Source organism: Eurytemora carolleeae, unplaced genomic scaffold (assembly GCF_000591075.1).
Source record: "Eurytemora carolleeae unplaced genomic scaffold, Eaff_2.0 scaffold415, whole genome shotgun sequence".
NCBI classification, from domain to species: Eukaryota; Metazoa; Arthropoda; class Copepoda; order Calanoida; family Temoridae; genus Eurytemora; species Eurytemora carolleeae.
In genome coordinates this window covers 238917-261135 of record NW_019396314.1, presented here as the reverse complement: position 1 = coordinate 261135, position 22219 = coordinate 238917, and the positions used below count along the sequence as shown (strand labels likewise).

The following is a 22219-nucleotide window of genomic DNA, read 5'->3' as shown; positions in this document are numbered from 1 at the left end:
TCCAGATATATATTTTTAGAATTTATTTCACATCGAACACCAGGATTATATTTGGCAGATTTCATTAATGCAACTAAACATAATTAATAAAGTTAAGGAGAAAAATCTAATACTTGAAGCAATCACAATCCTTAAACATAAAACATGAAATATTTCATAAAAATTTACTGCATAATAATTCATGCAGTTTTAAGATCATAAAATGCAACTACCAAGCAACTACTTAAATCATGCTTCTGACAGATATTTCAGGTTTGCTGGAGGCTTGAAATCTGAACAGAGAAAAAAGATTCCTTCTTAAGCATCCTTAGCTTGCATATGCTTGATCAGATCAATAACACGGTTCGAGTATCTGAAACGAAAAATATTTGAAATAAAAATTTATTAGATAAACTTAGCAAAAAAAATTTGTTGACAATAATCAACCATCACACATAGTTTAATCAACCAACGAGAAAAAAATGAACACTTCAGATAAATCGTTCCAAAATATCTCAAATCCATCTCATACATTAACAGAGCTGAGCTTAAAGCTTAAGAATGGTGGATATCGAGATCAATGCTTTCTCATGTTTTTATTAATTTCATGATTAACTCGATCAATCTTTAGTCTATATCCTGATATTATCAAATCAAATGTAACATCGTATCTATATTTGATTTCAAACTTAATTACTAATATCTAAAAAGAGTGGATTCAACAAGAAAGTGTGATAAAGATCGGGATTTAGAATATCCCATTCTTAAGTTTCAGCTCAGGTTACAATATAGAACTTACCCGAACTCGTTGTCATACCAAGAAACCAGCTTCACAAAGTTAGGAGAGAGCTGGATTCCAGCCTGCACAAAATAAATATAGATTGTAGCGGAGCCAATATCATCATGTCAAGGAAAAAATCAGCCATCAAGATGTTATAAAATCCGAGAGTCAAAAATCCAAAAGAAAAAAAATAATTTATTTTGACAGATATTCAGCGCAACAGTTGAAAGCTAAAATTATTTTCGGGAAAGGCAGCCAATAGTAAATACTTTTCCTTCTCCTCTATTAAGATAATAAAGCTCAAATTTTATTACCTTAGCATCGAAGATGGATGAACGAGCATCTCCGAGGAAATCAGTAGATACAACCTGATCCTCAGTATATCCGAGAATACCCTGTACACACACAACCATATTCATTCACAATACATCCAGGCGTCAAGAGGGGGGAGGTTACAGGACTAATAATGATTGTGTAAAAAAAGAAAACAGATCAATTTTATTAGAAAAACGGAAAAGTTCAAAGCTGGAAAAATTTGCGGAAACAAAATGAATATAAAATATGATCTTTCCTTCATAGATCCCTCCGNTGATGGGTGAGACAGGGTTGGTTAAACCACTCTCCGAGGATCCAGATAACACATACCTCTACAGGGATCTTAGGGATCAACATTGGGATCGTTTCAAGGCGCTTATACCCGTCCGTAAAGCTGGCATTCTCACACCTGATCCGCTGCTGATGAAGATTCAGCGAATACAGCCCATGAAAAACATAAGCTCTGCACAATGTAAGATACTGAAGATATAAAATAATTTGTAGAAAGAACGGAAAATAATTGAGAATGTACACCCATAAGAAATGTTCCAACGTCAGGGTGAAGAGACTTCTCAACCCTACCTGACTGTGAGATCCACTACAGAAACATCAGGAGTTGGGACCCTAAATGCCATTCCAGTAAGTTTACCGTTCAATTCAGGGATAACCTAAACATTAATTTTTACTTGATCCAATCCGAACTAGAGATAAACGGGACAAGAAAGGCAGATAAGGTAAATGAATTACAGTCCCTAAATGAAGTTCCTCTGCTTTTCAACTGATCAAAATATTAAATATTAAAGAGGAAAATGGGAGGGGGGAGGGGGTACGGAGGATACAAGGATAATATATTCAGACCCTGTTCCTTATCGAAACTACATGATTGACCAGATGACATCTCCGTGTGTACAAGGAACCTAGTGTTTAAATATCCTACCTTGCCGACGGCCTTGGCAGCTCCAGTAGAGGATGGAATAATATTCTGGGCAGCTCCACGTCCACCTCTCCAGTCCTACAATATGATCGGTGATGGGATATTAAAATTTGGCATCCCAAATCCATGAAACAATGAAAATCTACCCATATATTTTAGTTTAGGTACAATGTACGTACATTATACAGTAAGAAAAAGTAACCAGATAAAATATTTATGAATAAAAATTTAAACGAACCTTGCCAGAGGGACCATCAACTGTTTTCTGAGTAGCCGTGGTGGCGTGAACAGTGGTCATTAAACCTTCCAGGATGCCGTAGTTGTCGTTGATAACCTTAATATTTATAATGACATTTTAATATTACTAAGCTGAAAACTTTAAAACGGTGAAATATTGAGATTGTGAATCAGATACAACACACAAGTGAAAAGTCACTTGGTTATACAGTTGGAGATAANTGGGGTAGAGGAAAAATTATTTGATAATCTAAAAAATGAAAAATTTGACGACTTTTTTATTCTTTGATACTTTTAACTAAATTTCATCGATTTTCCCCTAAATATTGTCTATTTTGCCCAGTTCAGGAAATAAAACCTTACAAATTTTATATATTTTCTGGGAGAAAAAAATGATATTCACGCATGCCTGAAGAATGGCATAAAAATGTTAAGAAATTAAGGAGAAATCTATTAATCTGATAATAATTTAGGACTTAATTAAATTACTTGTAATATTACTACGAACTTTGATTAATGAAGCTCACCTTGGCAAGCGGAGCCAGACAGTTGGTGGTGCAGGATGCGTTGGAGACAACCTTCATGTCGGAGGTGTACGCGTCCTCGTTCACTCCCATCACAAACATCGGGGCATCGGCCGAGGGGGCAGAGATTACGACCTTGTGTGCTCCACCAGCATGATGAGCGCCAGCCTGGAGTATTAAACAATAAACACTCTTCAAACTTTTAACAATTTGCGTCAAATATTTCAATTTGGGTCAAATATTAAACTATGAGTTAAAATACTAACATTTGACGAAATATTTAACATTTGACAAAATTAAAAAGATTAGAAAAAATAATTAACAGACTGGCAAAGGTATTTATCTGAAATATTAAATCTATGATGGGGAAAAATATGGACAAAATATTAAAGAATGGAAAAAACGCAGCAAAAAAAAGAATGCCATCTGTTGAAATCATTTAATTAAAGGTTTATAGATTTAACGTGACAGAAAATAATCGTAATTTAAATGTTAGTAAACTGACCAACCTTCTCAATGGTGGTGAAAACACCGGTGGACTCAACAACATACTTGGCTCCAGCAGAGGCCCATTTAATTGCAGAGGGATCCCTTGATAGTCTGATATTATCAAATCAAATGTAACATCGAATCTAGTATAATGATATAATGATATAATGATAATGATATAATGATTATGATATAATGATAATGATATAATGATAATGATATAATGATAATGATATTATGATAATGATATTATGACAACGATATAATGATAATGATATAAAGATTATGATATAATGATAATGATATAATGATAAAATGATAATGATATAATGATAATGATATAATGATAATGATATAATGCTTATGATATAATGATAATGATAAAATGATAATGATAAAATGATAATGATATAATGATAATGATATAATGATAATGATATAATGTAGGCACCCCAGTACACAATTTACCACTGCTTGCTCTACATCCCATTTTCTCCCTTTCTTGTAAAATTACCTCTCTCCGAAAATAGTGATGGCATGTCCGTCAATAACGAGCTTTCCGTTCTCTGCCTTCACCTCACCCTTGTACATTCCGTGGGTAGAGTCATACTTGAACATGTACACCATGTAATCTAAATTAAAGAAAACACATCAGTAAACAATCTTTAGAGTATCAAAACCAAGGTAATAACATTCCCGTGGTTCTCCGGAATTTGAAATCAAAATTAGAGGCAAATCGGTCAATGGGTTCCTGAATCATGATCGGACAACTTTATTATATAGATTCAAATTGGTAAAATGTAAAACGCGCGCGCGTGAGTTTGAATATTTTAAATAAGTCTGGATTTCACAATGAACAATAATATTACCGAGATCAATGAAGGGATCATTGATAGCAACAACAGTTGCTCCCTTGGCTAGTGCAGCTCGTAGCACTAGACGACCAATACGTCCGAATCCGTTGATTCCAATATCTGCCATTTTATCTGAAAATATAAATATTAATTATCATTAATCAAGTTATAGTTTTTAGAAAATCCATTTGAAAGCAAAAAATGCTGAATGAAATCAGGATTAATAAACTAAAAAGGATCACACCATTGTCATATCACAGTCAAGTAGATTCAAGGATTCATGTCATGCACTCAAGTTCTATTAGTGAGAGCATGGAACGTCAATAAATGAACGAAGAATCCCAATTTAGAAAATATTTTTATAATTTTTCTAATTTAAGGCCCTATTGAAAATGCATTGAAGTCTGAAAACATCAAAAATGCAAGAAATGTCAAACAGTCGGACAGGACACCAAGTTGGAGCAGGTGATGGGTGAGACAGGGTTGGTTAAACCACTCTCCGAGGATCCAGATAACACATACCTCTACAGGGAGCTTAGGGATTAACATTGGGATCGTTTCAAGAGGCTTATACCCATCCGTAAAGCTGGCATTCTCACACCTGATCCGCTGCTGATGAAGAAGATGATGAAGGTGAGATGGATGATCTTGAACCTGAACCTGTAAGTGTAAGTGTAAGTAGATGATAACGCTGATAACGGCATTTCTGCCGTGGATGAATCTCAGAAGTGTGTATCCAACAGTAGTGAGATTGAAGTAGATGATAACGCTGATAACGGAAGTGATCAGCCCGTGATTACACTCTGTCAGTTCCCTGAGCGTTGTTCTAGCAAAATGATTGTAACCTCCGAAGAATACCGGAGTCTCGAGGAGGGGGAGTACGTGAATGATACAATTATCGACCTATCTACACAACCAGGCATCGCAAGGCCACATGTAAACGCACCCTACAACCTGAACAAAACAGGTTTCAGTTACCAGTATGGAAATAAAATTTAATTTCAGGGCATTTCTTTCAAGATGGGGGGAGGGGGGGGGGTTTAAACTTTTTTTTTCCTAAAGTGTTTTTAAAAACGGTAGTTTAGGGGACCAAAATTTGATTTTTTTAAAATACTGTAGGGAAATGTCACAAAATGGGTTAAATTGAAACAATGTCCAACTAAATATTTCAAATTTATAATGGCTTCATCGAGTAGATGGAGCGAGAAGCAACGTATAAATATTTAAGTCTCTTACCCTATTATATTAAATGCACAGACTACTAGGAGATGTAAACAGACCGAGTACTTTGAATATTTATCCGGCACACGGGACATCTGTTGTCACCAAGCCGTATCCTTAAATTTATTTATTTATAGTAAAATCATTTATTCAACCCGTGATGTCTCAAACTCCAAATGAAATGTAACAAATGATTACAATTAGTTTGTTTTATTATTCGGAGATTTTTATGATTGTTTTTTTTACTTAACAAGTTTTATTCTGCCAAACTTAAACATGCAATACCACTATAAATGTTTTGACTTGACAGAAAAACTGGTCCATTCGGGTTTTGTCGAACACTTAATTTTTATAAAAATAGGTCAAGATGAATCCACACAAGTCTTGAAACGCCGATTCGTAATTTGTATTCTACACAAATTTCCAGTCAGAATTCTCAAATCAGAAAGCGACAGAAAGAAAGAAATATTTGGTAAATAGACGGTTAAAATTCTCATCTCAGCACTTGGAAGTTTTCGTCTTTACACTCTGTGTTTACATTTCCTTAATGGCTTCCTCAAATGCAACTATCTATCCAATTTATAAAAAAAATTTCAATTCAGAACACCAACATGTTAAAATTCATAATTAGTCAAGAACACTTAACAAATCACAAGTTAAGATTTACCTTTCAGCACATTGAGCACACATACAAACATGGCCACAGTTAGTTATCATAACTTCACGAGGGTTATCCAAGCAAACTGTACACCTGGAATATACAAAAATAAGATCGCGTAAAACGGTCTTCCATACTTGGCAGGGGAGTACATTATTCATAGAATTTGAATAAATTTGTTCTTGGGTGTCCTTATTAAACCTACCTAAAAATCGATAAAAAATGCTATACAAAATTGATAGGAAGGGGGGCGGCCGAGGGGGTCCAAAATTCGTTCTCTAGGAAATTATCAACAAATTAATTATTCCCTTACCTAAGGTTTTCCCAAAGTTAGCGAATAAAGACCTTAACTATATTATTCAGTTCCCATGCAAGCACATTACTTTTGGGGGGAATGATTTACCAAACAAAAAACAACATTTATATATTCAGCAAAAAATTTCCGGTTAAGTCCTAATGTAAGATACAAGCTTTTATTTAAACAAAATGGGAAACTTGGTATATTAATAACTACCAGCGGCTATTATTCGCAACAATTTGTTTTAAAATATCTGCAGTTGTGTGATAACTCTGCGTTTCTATATTTAAAATAAAAAGTAAATCTCTTTAATCATTTAATATACTAATATTTTCAACAAATTGATGCGAATAATAGCCGCTGGTAGTTAATAATATACCAATATTCCCATTTTGTTAAAAAAAAAACACTTAAATCTTATATTAAGACTTGACCAGAAATTCCCTTTTTTGCTGAATATGTACATATTATATTTTGGTAAATCATTCCCCCCATACTTTCAATGTGCTTGTATGGGAACAGAATAATCAGCTCCCACACAAGAACACAGATATGTTCAATACTCAATAGTAAGGATGACAAATAAAAACTTAACAAATTATAGGACCAACTACTTAATTTATATCCAACCTGGTCCCAGATCTGTCTCCATCTAAATCTGCTTTCTTGCTTCGTCGTAACTCTTCCCGGAGGACTGCGTTTTCCTCATTCGCCTGAAACGTATAATGTAGAATTCATAAAAATTCCAGTCTCCCCCAAACCCTGCTAGCAACAACACATCTCTCCTAGCCGATACCAGCTGACCCAGCTGTTGCTATGGCGGGGAGTTTAAAACACAAACAATGAGAATTACACATAAACTCTTGGAGTTGTATAGGGAAGGAGTGGATCTAGGACTGGATATCTAGCTTAACCTGTGGACTAAAGATGGAGAAGAATTTTTCTCATTTTCTAGAATTTCTCGACCCGTCAACCGGAGAAGGAGAAGAAACAGAGGTGTGATGTCAACTCTGAAGGAAGTGAGACTACCCCAGCAAGAAGGGCAGTCTCCCCTGAAGGAAGTGCGGTCCCCTCTGAAGGAAGTGCAGTCACCCCTGAAGGAAGTGTGGTCCCCCCTGAAGGAAGTGCGGTCCCCCCTGAAGGAAGTGCGGTCCCCCCTGAAGGAAGTGCGGTCCCCCCTGAAGGAAGTGCGGTCCCCCCTGAAGGAAGTGCGGTCCCCTCTGAAGGAAGTGCGGTCCCCCCTGAAGGAAGTGCGGTCCCCTCTGAAGAAAGTGCGGTCCCCCCTGAAGGAAGTGCGGTCCCCCCTGCAGGAAGCTAGACAACCCTTGTGGGATGTGTCAAAGTCCCCAGGTCAGGAAATCGGGCGCCCATGGAAGAATTTAAGGAACCCCGTGAATGAAGCTAGACCTCCTCTACTAGAAGATAGGAAAGCCAAGATGAAAAGAGCTAGATCTCCATCATCACTTCCTCCCCTATTCCCCAGCTTAATGGGATATGTACACCATCAACACCTAGCACCAATCTTCTTTCCAGGCCTAAGGTTACTGAGGAATCTGATCCTGAGTCAGCGCCTGAACCTGAACCTGATCCTGAGTCTGCGCCTGAACCTGAACCTGAGACTGAGTCTGCGCCTGAACCAGAACCTGATTCTGAGTCTGCGCCTGAACCTGAACCTGAGGCTGAGTCTGCGCCTGTACCTGAACCTGAGACTGAGTCTGCGCCTGAACCTGAACTTGAGACTGAAGCTGGTCCAGAATCTGAAACTGAACTTGAAATCGAACTAAAACCACCTGTGAACATTGCAAACCCAGTTTTTACTTTCTGTGAAGAAAAGAATGTACATTTTGCCCAGTTAGACAAATGCAATTAGAGCATATGAAAAAGTAGACAACCAAATAAAATATCAGTTGGTTAATAACTAAAGGAAGTTCTGTTGTTTCTCAGCAATGGATGACGAGGGAGTCAGCTGCGAAATATTGCACTGGCATTCAAAGTCTAATCTGTGTCTATCATATGAATCATTTATATAGAAAATAAATAATGTAGTTTTTCCATTTATGAAAGTTGTAAACTTGTAATACAATTGTAATATCTTAATCTCTGCTACAAAATAAATATTTAGATCTAAAAAAAGAAGTGCTAAAAAAACTCTTAAAAATTAAACCAANATCAGCATTAAAACATGGGTGTATACAAGGTGCCTCACACAAAAAACGGGAATTAAGGGCACACAGACTAGTTCGTAATGGGATTTGAGAGATTAAGACAATCTCTGATTGACTTGTAGATCTAAAAATGACAATTGTAAAGGCTCCTAAAGTTTCCTACTGGGTTGAGTGTATAGGGAAACCTAACATAAAATACAAAATTAAGCAAACGGAGATTATCTTTTACTTTTCACTCACTCCCTGTTGAAAACTTCAGGGAGACTATAAAATTGTATAGTTAGATCTACAAGCTTAAAATGGGGCTCATTGAATCGTAAATTATACAAATTTAAAAAAGGTCTCAATCTTGAAAATTATTTCCTTTCCCCCACTCTTTGAAAATATTTGTCCTGAAGGTATGTTAACTACACAAATAATTACGTTTGGGTCTGTCAGAGTACACGATTTTTGGTACGACACTTCCATTGTATCACAAAAAGAAAGCAGTGTCTACTAAAACTGAACATGGGTGGGGGGGTACCGGAGAACAAAATTTCAAATTGACAGAAGTGGCGGGGTGCAGAAATCCTGGTAAATTCCTACAGAACGATTTGTAGACCTCCCACCTCCCACCCCCCTATCAAATTTAAACATGGCTGTCATATGTAAAACAAAGATATAATTGGTCATGTGGTCGCAGTGCCCGGCCCCTGACCTGTCCTAGCCACGGCGCTCGGCCCCTAGTCTGTCCTAGACAGGGCTCAGCCCAGAAATGGTCATAAATTAACCTAAGGGGGGGCGGTGGGTGGAGAGGGAGGTCGAAAAATCGTTCTCTCTGACAGACTCGAAATCTTTCTCTGAGATTAACAATAGTTATAATACGAACCTTAATAGCGCTGTCCCATGAGAATACGACTAGAACAGCAGAGAAGAGCATGAACAGGAGTTCCAAGAACCTACGAAACGCTCCAGGAGTAGCAGCACGAACAGTATTTGGGTTTGGAGCTTGAGAATCAGTCATTTTATTTGCCGATCAAAGATATTGGAACAAAAATGTTAATAATAAACATTAATTAAGTCCTTTTAACCATGTCACACCCCAAAATATGACGAAATATAATCAAAGAGGCCTCAGAGTAAGGATTAGGCTGGCAGGCTAACGGCGGTATGTGCTGTGCGTCCCCGCCCGGCCGCCATTCTGATCAATCTAACCCCGTGAGCAGCTTCAGCTGATAGGTAGATACTGGAGATACAGGTTGCTTCATTTTAGAACAGTTTAACATTTCTCTCCATTTATATTGAGGGGACTTGAAGCTACCATTTAAATCAATAAATTGCTGTTTAATTATAAAATATCAAAGGGCAACTATTTTGAGAAAAGCGTTTTGTTTACTAGTAAAAACTTCAAATTTGCGATGATTGGTTTTCATTTATTCCAGAACTCGATCTAGAACACCCTGTAAACTCAGGTTGCCGCGTTTCCAGACTAGATTTTCTAAGACGACATTTCAGCAATTTTTAAATTAATGAACCAAATATTATTAGGAATTGAAAAAAAAATATTTAAGAAGCGAAAATTCAGGGGAATGGGATTGAAATAGGTTAGGACAAACTATGAACATTGTTTTGAATAAAAGAGTAAGACAGAATGCATGCTAAAGTCCGATTGAACTATTGTATATACATTATTTGCACAGGCACTATGAAAGTCAGCTGATCAGAAACCTAGGTTTGTATTACGATTGAACATAAGTGCAAATGATCACAAATTGATCTTTACTGTGTACAATTGAACTAAAAAAATTTCCCGCCAGCTGAATATCTAGTAAAAATTGATTATTAGTGTGCAATTGATTATAATTCTTAAAATATTTGTTAAACTGAACTATGTGTTTCTGTAATTATTATCTTGCAAGACAAATTACTGCAATTGACACTGATACATGTAATGCAGCTGACAAAGGGAAGTTCTCGTTACAGCAATGTCAGCAATAAACCTGCATAGATGGTCGATATCAAAAACAACTGGAATAAATATAGAAACTCAAGAGCTGATATTGAAATACTACAAATTGCCTGATCAGCTCTCGAAACTGCATATTAACCCTCCTGGCGGGGGGGCGGGGTTATGCAGCTCATTGAATGAGCAAAACAGGACAGCCCGGAAACAAGAAGATTGGAAAAATGAGTATCTGCATTGCATTAAATACATGTATCAATTAATTTGTTTCATAAAAAAATTATAAATAAATAAATTGATAAAGTTAAAAAATAGTGCAATTGAACGTTAGTGCAAATGAACGCTTCCAACGAAAAATGTATGCAAATTTTTTTCATTAAATATCGTAGTGCAAAACGTTAGTGCAAATGAACATTTCTCGCATAAAAATTGTTTAAACGGACCAATGATTTTTTCCGTAAATATATAAGAGCAAATGAACATTTCCAACAAATAATTTGTTCAAATTGCAATTTTATAGATAAAGAACAGAAAAGACCTCAAACTGCGAGTCTACCTTAAAAAAAGAATGTGTTTGGAGATGTTGAATAAATAAGCATATGTAGCAGTAATTAAAGCAATTCTAGCAGTTACTTATAAGAATGTAATTTTCTAGTGACCCTGCTCGTTGAGCAGTATTCGGTTTCTTCTATTTGAAATAAAACTTGTTTTATCAACAATCTTTTATCTTCCGGATCTGTTTATTCTAGAACATCTTTCATTCAAAATGTATATGATGCCGACAAAAAATGTATTTATGAAAAAAGGCTGAAAAATTATGTTTCATGGGTAAAATTCACAGCTTTCTGAAATATTGCAGAACCGTTAAATCCACGTGCCTTTCAACCTTTGTCATGCTCATATACGACTAAGGACTCCATGAGAAATAAGCATTAATGAAACAGTGTTCAAATCTTGCTGAAAAAAACTGGCGGGTAAGGTGTACGCTAGCGTAAACTATGAACTCAATATAGCTGACTGTACGTACAGGGTGTCCCATAAAAATAAACTTCGTAAAATTGAATAAGGCAAGGCTAAAAAAATGTTCCTGCAGAAAATGTTATGTTTTTCGAGTATTATGTGTTTATTTTGGCATTATAAAGCTTGGAGAAAATCTTAAATGATATGGATCGCTCTGTATATTCTTTCTCAAAATTCCGCGATTTGTCCAATGCAATTTTCATAAATTAAATTGAAAAAATTTATTTCCTGTGACTTCTGAAAAGTGAATATATTAATATATTTCTTGAAAGAACACAGGTTTCTACTCTCTCTCAAATCTATAATCTATATATTGTAGTTATAATTTATTATCTTCTAAACTTCAAATCAAATTAACTATTTGATAATATTAAAAAAACACTAACGATATAAATGTATGTAAAAGTAAAAACAATTTAATTATTACAGGAATTGCTAACTGGATTTTATCAATGAATCTTCAGGATTATAAACAAATTTTGCCCATTTTCTCAAACTTCTTTGATGCAAATCCCGTTATTTTGAGCTTTTCAGTAATCCAGGTCATACAGCTAATTAGGATGCACAACAAACAATCAATGAATGAATGAACAATGCTTAGGTCACCATTTTCAATCATCAATGCCACTCTTTTATAAGGGAGGCCGTCACTTTAATTTATTGTTACAATAATTATGTACTTTCTTATTATTTATGAATTATTTAGACTCTGTTTCCATATAATGTCCACAAGCATGACGTGAGACAAAGGGCGGCCTGCTCGTAACTCCTGAATAATAATAATAATAATAATAATGATGATAATAATAATAATAATGATAATTAAAAATACAATAACAATACATTAACAATAACAATAACAATAAAAAAGCAATACAATTACAATAACAATAACAATAACAATAACAATACAATAACAATTAAATTAATATTAACAATGACAATAATATTTACAACTAGCTGAAGTGCCCGGCGTTGCCCGTGGTATTTTAAAAAATCTAATTTTGAAAAAACAAACAATATAACAATTATGCGCAACAAATGCTCCTAATTATTATTATACCTGTGTAATATGTAATATAATTATTATAGTACCTGTGTGGATAAACCACATTATTTTTCTCTAAAAGCTGGATCATTTCTTTGCTCATTCTAAAGAAAATTTAAGTTTTCAAAAATCGTTTTTTTTCTCAAAAATTCGTTTGAAGAAATTACCTAAAGCATGCATTGTGATCTCCTTTCTTGAATTTGTCCTTAAGATCATCTCTAAATTAAAAGAAAGCGTAAGTTCTTTCTAGGGGCTAGTTTTTACTCAGAAAATAAAACCCTGTTAAAAAATTCCGAGTTGATAGATTTCAATTTTGTTCCACTCATCTCTCAACTAACCAACAAATATTTTGTCGGTCAGAGAACTGCAACTCACTGCAGTACACACCAACAGCTTCATCGAGATTGCACTTATTATTTTCCTAGACTGCGTAAACATGCGTACTGAAGGAAAGTTTGTTTACATTCCACCCGAAAACTGCTGTACACCACATGGTCCCTGATTTATCTTCTTTGCACAACTTTTTTAATTTTAAATGATCCATAAACCCGAAAGTGCACACTTTGAATCATTCTGGAAAAGTCACTGTCCACGGGCAGCCCTAGTACATTTAAATTTCCGAGCTGGGTCAACCTTTCCGGTCCCAGTTTGTATTGTACCTAGCTCTAGCCGGTGCAACAAGGTTGAATTTACTTTTACTAAAGGGGCAGAGGTGCGTGTGTCACAATGTGTCAATGGAAATGACTACTCGCCACAAACTTAAATTTTCCAATCTTTCCTTATTTTCTATGTTTCAAACTTTTACTATTTGATCTAGAAACATTTTTAGTCTGAAATAGCTGAGGTCACACGATGCAAGATATGAGGATGCAAAGATATCAGATGATGTAGGAATTAGCCACAAACTCTGATTTTCAAATTCCTATTTTTGCAACCGATTTCGAAGACTTTAGATATTTCAAATAAAGAATTCTGTCAGATCAAATCACCTTAGGTTAAAACATCGAAAGTTTACACTATTAGGTTGCAAAGATATATGGATTAGAAAATATGAGTTTGTGGCAAAGACTCAAGGCGAGAACGAGAACTCAGTTCCTTTAAAGAGAAAGACTAAATTTTTTTTTAATTCTACGTTGTGACTTGAGAGCCGCTTGTATACTCTATTTGATAAATGATCGGTCAAACCTTGTGTTTCTTTGAGGTCATATAATTATTAACCTTTAATGGCAAATTTTTTCTTTTGGTAATTGTAATTTAAACCTCATATGTATTGCATGGCGAATGATAGCAACATTTTTTTCAAAAACTTACCTCATTATATCAAATTTATCTTCAACCGATTCTGGAAGCTGAGACCTAAAAAAAATCAAACAAAGATTTTTCTCTAAATGATATAGGGGTCTGTAAAAATGTTTTATAAAATACTGGAAAAAATAACATCCATTGCACAACTGCAAAATCGAACAGTATTTTACCATTTAGGATGTTTATGTCTTCAAAAAGTAAAAGTGACGTGAGGCTCAAATTTGGTTGGTTTAAATTATTATTATTATTATTATTATTGTATTAAATATTTCAAGATTTAAGCAGGCCCTAAATGGAAACCGGTTTTAGGGGGGATTTGAGACGCGGCTTAAATTCATTAAATTTGGACTTTGGTGAGGTAAAATCAAAGCTTGTATAACGTTGCCACACTTTAAAGTCGAGACCAGCTGTCTAAATATTTAATAAATAACTTTCATAATTAATTAGATATCAGTGATCTCTAATACTTGCGATGAATCTTTTTAATTTTCCGCTCAATCTCTTTACAAAAAATTTTAAAAAATAGTTCTTCTATATTTGTCAATAACTTCACAAGGTTAGACATTTCCTATTTGTGTGCAGAAACATTTTAAAAGAAATTTTACGACTTTCAGTTTTTGGCTGAAATAAAATAAGATTAGAAAAGTAACAAGTTTAAATTAAAGGAGTGAATAGTAATATATCCAAATTATTAAATTAGGAATTTTCAAGTCTTCGAAAATTCTGAGATTATTTACAAATTTCAGAAGATTGCAGAATTGTAAATTTTCGGAACGGTCTCCAATAAATAATGAAATATTAGTCTCAGAGGGGAAATAAATTTCTTTTAATAAAAATGAGATTTCCGCCAAAACATGGACTTAAAGAAAGTTAACTGAATGAAAACTTGATTTTTTCGATAACATAGAAAAGTCGCTAGAATATTTTTGATTTCTACCTTAAACTTTTCATTCGTGGATAGTCTTTAGCACAAGCTTCACAGCAGCAAGAAAACGAAAATCCTCTCTTCAAACACTCTTGCCGCTCCTCAAATGGTAAACTGAAAAAAATTAGCTGAAAATAAACACTAAGCAGCTGACTGGGTCGACCATCTTAAAGATGTGCATGTCTTTAAACCTTTGTCTGATCAAGAATTATGTAGATATTCTTATTTTCTGTCTGAAAATTGATTATTTATAATTGTGCTTTTTAAATAGTGGCATGAGCATTTATGCAACAGTATAGCAATAAAGGAAATTGTTAAAATTTAACACTTTTCAAGATATAAAAAGGACAATATCTCCCTCTAATTGTAAAGTTATTTGACAAAGGACAAAAGGGTACACCTGTGATTTGAACATACAATTACCACTTAAAGGGAGTGACCGGCAATGTATGGTGGTTGAACTAAGAATGTAGTATTGTGAAGAATTTTTTTAGGATTCTTTTGCGACATAAGAAACGTTTTAATGATCTATAATTACTGAGTTTGTTTCAGGGCATGTCGACGTTCAAATAATCTATTTGGGTGGTTACGTTTTTATAATATTTATTTTTTTAAACTATCAAATAACAATGACAAGAAATGTTTTTAAAACATTACAGTAAACTTATTAGATGTTTAGGAACATATTTCTATTTTGAAATTTTCTTAATAGATTAATGTTAGAATTACTTTATTGAATTTATTATTCTTAATGACTTTATTCGCAGATTTCTTCAAATTCTTTAAATGTCGTCTTTTCAATCGAAATTCCAGGAAATTTACAGAAAATGTTTATAAAAAATGAGACATTACGGAAACCAATGAGTGAATAAGACTACTCATTTTCAATGATAATAGTTCTTTTATTTTCTCAACTTGTGTCTAAACAACTAATTAGTTTACTGAGAATTTTACCACACTTTTTGTTGTCGTTATTATTGAATAATTTTTCAAAAACCGATTCTCATACATTCTCAGTTCAACTACCATACATTGCCGGTCACTCCCATTAATGAATGCTGGGTCACGTGAAATTACGTATATACGCTTCATTAAAAGCTAAGTAAATATAACTTTTATCTTTGCTAAATTATGCAAATTGTTGCATTATTCATTTCTTTAGACAAAATGCTTATGACAGGAACTGAAAACTTGTCTTAAACACAACTAATCCTATCTTTGCAACATGTTTCTTATTTTGATCTGGCAGAATATATAATTCAAGACATAAAAGTCAGGTTGCAAAGATATAAGGATAACAAAGGCAAGTTCGAGTTTATTTCCAGCAAGATGTTAATAAAATCACCTGAGATGATGGATACCGTAGTTGTCTGTAATCTCCTGACCCTTCTTTATCTTTCTTTTTGCCACCATAACGACCTGGTTCCCGAACCCACTGATCCTGATGGTATTAGGCTCACACGAGTGGTTCAGTAGAAGCAGGGTTGGGAATACAGCACTTCCAATCTTAATTTAAAGGGACTGTTATCGTAATTTCAAGTGACCCTCCATGCGAAGATTGCAATGCACAATTCACTACGGTACCCTCTAAACCTTTATCTGATCAATAATGTGGAAGATATTGTGATTTGTCTGGGTTTAAAATTGTGTTTAATTCTGAAAACTCCTATATATTTTCCTGCAGCATAGAAATGCGTGAGAAAAAATCAGTTTTTCAAATGATAAAATTAGAGTTATAATTCATATACTTGATCAGTCAAAGCTTTAAAGTGTACTGTTGTGAATCGGACATTGCCATCTCTGCAGGGAGGGTCCCTTGAAATTTAAGGGCTCCTGCATGCCGAGCCCATTAGCGCCTGATCCAATCAGGGTTCAGTCATGTGTTTGTTGTCTATTCTGAACCAATAGCAATAGCTCGGCGTTAACATCTAGCTTTCTATCTATCTCATTATCCAATTAAAGATATGAATCCTTCAATCAGCGCTATCCATGGGTACTTACCCATGGTGCTATCAGTAAATGGAAATATCTACTTCAACTGAAACCATAGTGTAAGATCAAGGTATAAATGTTAAAGGTACGGGGCATAGGGTTTGTGTACACATATTGTAATGCAGGAGCCGGGTTGAAATGAGACCAATAATTTAGAAAAAATCACTATTTCGTAAATATACATTGACGTAGTGATTTCATCATGGCCGGGCATCAAATATCCGAAAAAAATATTTTGTGCAATGTAAAATGAGAAACCTAAACAGAAACAAAGTGTTGGTAAAATATTTACGTAATGGAAGGATAAAAAAGTCATTTGTGAGCATAAATTAAATGACATTTTTTAATTTGTTTGATTTCTATTGAGAATTTACTACTCTGTAATTCCATCGTCCCAAAACTGGAATGCCACGTAAGGACTCCTGATTTAAAAAGGCAGTTTAGCTTGATTTCTCCCTCTAATAGGAAGTTAAGCCCAAACCTCCTGTTATGCTTCACTTATGACGCATTTACTCTGCTTTGAAGCAGAATATAATCCCTCAAAGAGGAAGGAAAAGTCTAGTCCTAAGGCAGCGAGGTGATTTCCATCCAGAGTTCCTTAAATAGGAAGTTGTCGGAAAACGGCTCTGGTACCTTAGGAACGCACTTCTCCTTCCTTATATAGGAATGATAAATGTTCCAAAGCAGAATAAATGCGTCATAAGAGAAGTATAACAAGGAGGTTTGGACTCCACTTCCTAATAAAGAGAGAAATTAAGCTAAACTGCCTTTTTGAATCAGGAGTTCTTACAAGGCATTCCAGTTTTTGAGGACGGAAATACAGTGTATATCTAACCTCAGTAAGGACTGGAGTAGATATACCCGTCATCTGTTGGGCCTCCTGAACACCATCAACAGTATGCAGGTTGTACTGTATACCCTCCTAAACATTGCGTTGTAATGTATTCTCTCCTAATCATTATTATATAATTGCTGGACAACACAGTAATTTACCTAACAAGAAATAAATGATTTATTTGATGTTTACTGTCCCGTTTCAGCCGTCTTATGGTTGGTATATACAATACATACTGTACAACTTGCCAAGTAGGTTCAAGTCAGCCTGGTACATCAAATGAACTGGAGTTACAGTACGACAAAGGACAACTTTACAAAATGTATTCCGCCATTTCACATTTTTATATTTCGCAAAATTTTTTATTCCATATTATCTGTTGAAAATATTCATTCCTGAAATTTCAAGGATTTCTGATCACGAAGACGACATTTTAATATTTTCCAAGAAGTGTTCGAAAATCCAGCTCTTTTCGTGAATATTTTCAACGAAATCTGAATTAAAAAACAAGATGAAAAATATTATGAAATATCAACTATAAACATAATGCATCGAATTAAATTCAACATTTATAAATTGCAATATCAGAATAATTAGTATAAAATCTAATTAAATTATTTACGGTCTGGGTTAAACAATGCAACTCTGTGAATGTATATAAACGCTGAGTTCTCCATATAGATGCAACAGATAAAATTATAAGCGATCAATATCGAATTCCAATCGTGATCATATACCCCCTTTTATTTTTCGCGAACAATTCCTTTAATGCTTTATCGAAGCACTTACGACTCAAGAGTTATAAATGTAAAGTTTAGAATACCAAAAATAAAGACAAAAGCATGAAAAAAGGCAATATGTTTCACATTAAAAATTTTCAATTTATTTTGTTGTTGTTCTGTCTGCAACATCGTTCACAACGGTACCATAGAAACCTTTATCAATCAAAAATTTGGAAAATATTGTCGTTTTTTTCATACTTTTTACAGTTTTCCTGCAGTAGAAATGCGCAATTTACTTTTGTAGAGGAACTCCAGTTGAAAATAATTGAAATTCTAGAAATTGTATTCTAATTCAATCTTAATTAGAGAAAGGTTTTAAAGGTATCCTTGTGAATATAGTATTGTTATCTTTGCATGGAGGGTCACTTCAAATTATGCTTACAGTCCCTTTAAGTAATGAGATTACCAACCTGAAGCCGGAATATTATTTTCCCCACTTTTTCTTCTGTTTTAGACATGGTAGCTCCATAGGGGGTTTCTTTATTACCAAAATATTCTCCATAGCGGAGTAGAACCAGGCAGATTATACAACGGATACTAAATATGCAGGTTATTTAGAGTTTGAATATTCTCCATAGCGGAGTAGAACCAGGCAGATTATACAACGGATACTAAATATATATAAAAAGTTTATTTAGAGTTTAAATATTCTCCATAGCGGAGTAGAACCAGGCAGATTATACAACGGATACTAAATATGCAGTTTATTTATAGTTTAAATATTCTCCATAGCGGAGTAGAACCAGGCAGAATATACAACGGATACTAAATATATATAAACAGTTTATTTAGAGTTTAAATATTCTCCATAGCGGAGTAGAACCAGGCAGATTATACAACGGATACTAAATATATATAAACAGTTTATTTATAGTTTAAATATTCTCCATAGCGGAGTAGAACCAGGCAGATTACACATCGGATACTAAATATATATAAACAGTTTATTTATAGTTTAAATATTCTCCATAGCGGAGTAGAACCAGGCAGATTATACAACGGATACTAAATATATATAAACAGTTTATTTAGAGTTTAAATATTCTCCATAGCGGAGTATAGAACCAGGCAGAATATACAACGGATACTAAATATATATATAAACAGTTTATTTAGAGTTTAAATATTCTCCATAGCGGAGTATAGAACCAGGGAGAATATACAACGGATATATATATAAACAGTTTATTTAGAGTTTAAATATTCTCCATAGCGGAGTAGAACCAGGCAGATTATACAACGGATACTAAATATTCATAAATAGTTTATTCAGAGTTGAAAGAGACAGTAAACTTGATTTCGAGTTACCCTCCATTAATAGACTGTCCGATTCAGAATGGTACACTATAAGAAGCTTTGTCATTGTCGGGTCGAGTATTAAATAAACATTCCTCTTTTTTCTTTTTGAAAACTGTTTGTTTTTAATCGGGGTTACTCTACTAAAGTGACTAAGCGAATTTCTAGTGAAGGAATATTTATAGGAAATATAATTAAGAAACACTTTTAAACCCAAAAAAGAAAGTGTCTTCCATATTGTTGATCAGATTCAAGTTTCAAGGGTACCTTTGTGAATCGGGAGTTGCCATCTTGGCATGGAGGGAGAGTCATTTTAAAGTACAACAACAGTCTCTTTATTGATAATCATTTTTGAAAAATTATTAGTCAACAACTAAAGAATGTTTCAGATTTCGAAAGATACAACTGAAATGAAAGAATTCATTATTGCTCTTGTTTAACCGAGAAACAAAAGTTTATCATTGTTCTTATTTTACCCTAGAGACAAGAGTTGATCATCGCTCTTGTCTTACCTGAGAAAAGAGTTCATCATTGTTCTTGTTTTACCTGAAGGACAAAAGTTCATCATTGTTTTTGTTTTACCTGAGAGACAAGAGTTCATCATTGCTCTTGTTTTACCTGAGACAAGAGTTTATCATTGCTCTTGTTTTACCTGAGAGACAAGAGTTCATCATTGTTCTTGTTGTTCCTATGAGCCTCGAGGTTACTGAGGTTTCTATAATCCTCGAAGTTGTAAACATCCTTCTCGTTCTCAAACTCAACCCCATACCTAGAAATATACTTTAAAGAGACTGTCAACCCTATACCTAGAAATATAAATTAAAGAGACTGTCAACCCCATACCTAGAAATATACATTAAAGAGACTGTCAACCCCATACCTAGAAATATACATTAAAGAGACTGTCAACCCCATACCTAGAAATATACATTAAAGAGACTGTCAACCCCATACCTAGAAATATACATTAAAGAGACTGTCAACCCCATACCTAGAAATATACATTAAAGAGACTGTCAACCCCATACCTAGAAATATACATTAAAGAGACTGTCAACCCCATACCTAGAAATATACATTAAAGAGACTGTCAACCCCATACCTAGAAATATACATTAAAGAGACTGTCAACCCCATACCTAGAAATATACATTAAAGAGACTGTCAACCCCATACCTAGAAATATACATTAAAGAGACTGTCAACCCCATACCTAGAANAATACCAATTTACCAATTTACCAATTTATCAATACCAATTTACCAATTAACCAATTTACCAAGGGGTTTCTGAGTGATTGAACGATATGTAAGAAGAATATTTCCCGAAGTTTCTTCATACTTTTCCTCTTTCTTATTCCAGAATAGTTTTTCAATATTAACCTGTAACAAGATTATACATAAATATATATATTATGCATATACAGGGTGTCTTCAAAAAAACTGCATACAAAAAACTTGGAAACTTTTTCGTTGCATCATTTTTTAACATTTTTAAAATTCTTCAATGTAAAATGAAAAAAACATGTCAAATATCAATCAAACAAAATTGGATCAAGATTTACATTTGTAAACCTAGGGTTAGAACTTTTGCAGCGTTAATTCCTTGATTAAGCCCTTATTCATTGTTTTCACTCATAAGGTTAAATTAATTTTGCTTATCCCGTAGTGGGAATTCCCATCAGGGATAACTAAAGGATTTGAGATTTTGCCACAAACTCTGATTTTCTAATCCCTATATCTTTTTATTACAATGTCATAGACCTTAGATATTTCAAACTATGAATTATGTTAAATCAAATAATAAAAGTAAAAAATATAAAAGGGTTACACCTTCCGGTCGCAGAGATAAATGGATTAAAAAGCTTGAGTTTGTGGCAAAAACTCAAATCCTTTGAGGAATCAAAAGCACTCATTCCTCAGATTCAAAAGTTTCCACAGTATATGTTGAGATTTACAAGTTTCGACCTTCGATTTTTTTACATCATCAGTGTCAAAACAAATCGTCAAATCTTGTTTTAGAACTTTAAAAAGTGTGACTTACAAACAAAAATATGTATTCTAAAGAATATTACCTTTGCCTCAACAGGATGATAAGAATTCATTGCAATTTTTAAACAGTTCATACTGCAAAATCTCGCCCCTACACCTGCAAAGTTTTAAACATTGAAAGGTTTGAACCAAATCAATCAGAAGTAATTAAGCAATCGTAAAAAATAGTATTGAATAATAAAAACGTGTTTTAATACCAATTGTATATTTCTCTTTTGTTAAAGGGAGTGTTTTCAAAAACTGAATGTCGGTACGAGTCGTTTTTAACCCATATCTCCCTATGTAAGCAACAAATGAAAGTTGAATAAGTATCAATCGATATTGAATTCAATTCGATATTGCAGCCTGAACCCACTTTCATTTTTTGCGAACACTCCCTTTAATTTGGGATTATTTTTATAGCTAAAAACCCCAGAGAATATAATCAATTACATTTTTTTCTTTTTTAATATACGGCTTCTTGCACTGTGCACTTTTTTACTCCATCATTTGTTTGACAAACGCGCTTTCATTTAAATTTCAATCTTTGCTTTGCATCCTTTGAAAAGGCTAGGGTGTCAACCTTTAA

The 22219-nt window shown here is 34.0% G+C and overlaps 2 protein-coding genes across 2 annotated transcripts; both read right to left on the bottom strand.

Annotated features, from left to right (window-relative positions):
* Positions 1-8: 8 nt before the first annotated feature.
* Positions 9-9644, bottom strand: LOC111700740 (glyceraldehyde-3-phosphate dehydrogenase-like). Its single transcript, XM_023471774.1, is given in 14 exon segments — positions 9-352; positions 779-840; positions 1075-1175; positions 1638-1743; positions 2013-2087; positions 2248-2343; positions 2774-2938; positions 3280-3361; positions 3774-3891; positions 4129-5067; positions 5350-5450; positions 6002-6085; positions 6921-7003; positions 9324-9644. Coding segments are annotated over 10 exon segments (972 nt in total). The 5' UTR covers positions 4241-5067; positions 5350-5450; positions 6002-6085; positions 6921-7003; positions 9324-9644; the 3' UTR covers positions 9-297.
* Positions 9645-11728: 2084 nt separating this feature from the next.
* Positions 11729-20387, bottom strand: LOC111700749 (N-lysine methyltransferase SMYD2). Its single transcript, XM_023471783.1, has 9 exons — positions 20253-20387; positions 18715-18841; positions 17523-17609; positions 16041-16201; positions 14708-14809; positions 13777-13821; positions 12633-12683; positions 12513-12569; positions 11729-12186 (listed from the first exon to the last, which is right to left on the bottom strand). The coding sequence occupies exons 2-9, from the start codon at positions 18760-18762 to the stop codon at positions 12120-12122; spliced, it is 618 nt and encodes a 205-aa protein (XP_023327551.1). The 5' UTR covers positions 18763-18841; positions 20253-20387; the 3' UTR covers positions 11729-12119.
* Positions 20388-22219: the final 1832 nt, after the last annotated feature.

Bases quoted from the DNA above. Each gene is read 5' to 3' on its own strand.
- LOC111700749 (XM_023471783.1), bottom strand. From the start codon at position 18,762: ATGTCTAAAACAGAAGAAAAAGTGGGGAAAATAATATTCCGGCTTCAG. The intron at 14,810-16,040 runs GTGATTTTATTA...AATTTTTTTCAG, and splicing joins TACGGTATCCATCATCTCAG to TTTACCATTTGAGGAGCGGC. The intron at 12,684-13,776 runs GTAAGTTTTTGA...CTTTTAATTTAG, and splicing joins GATAAATTTGATATAATGAG to AGATGATCTTAAGGACAAAT.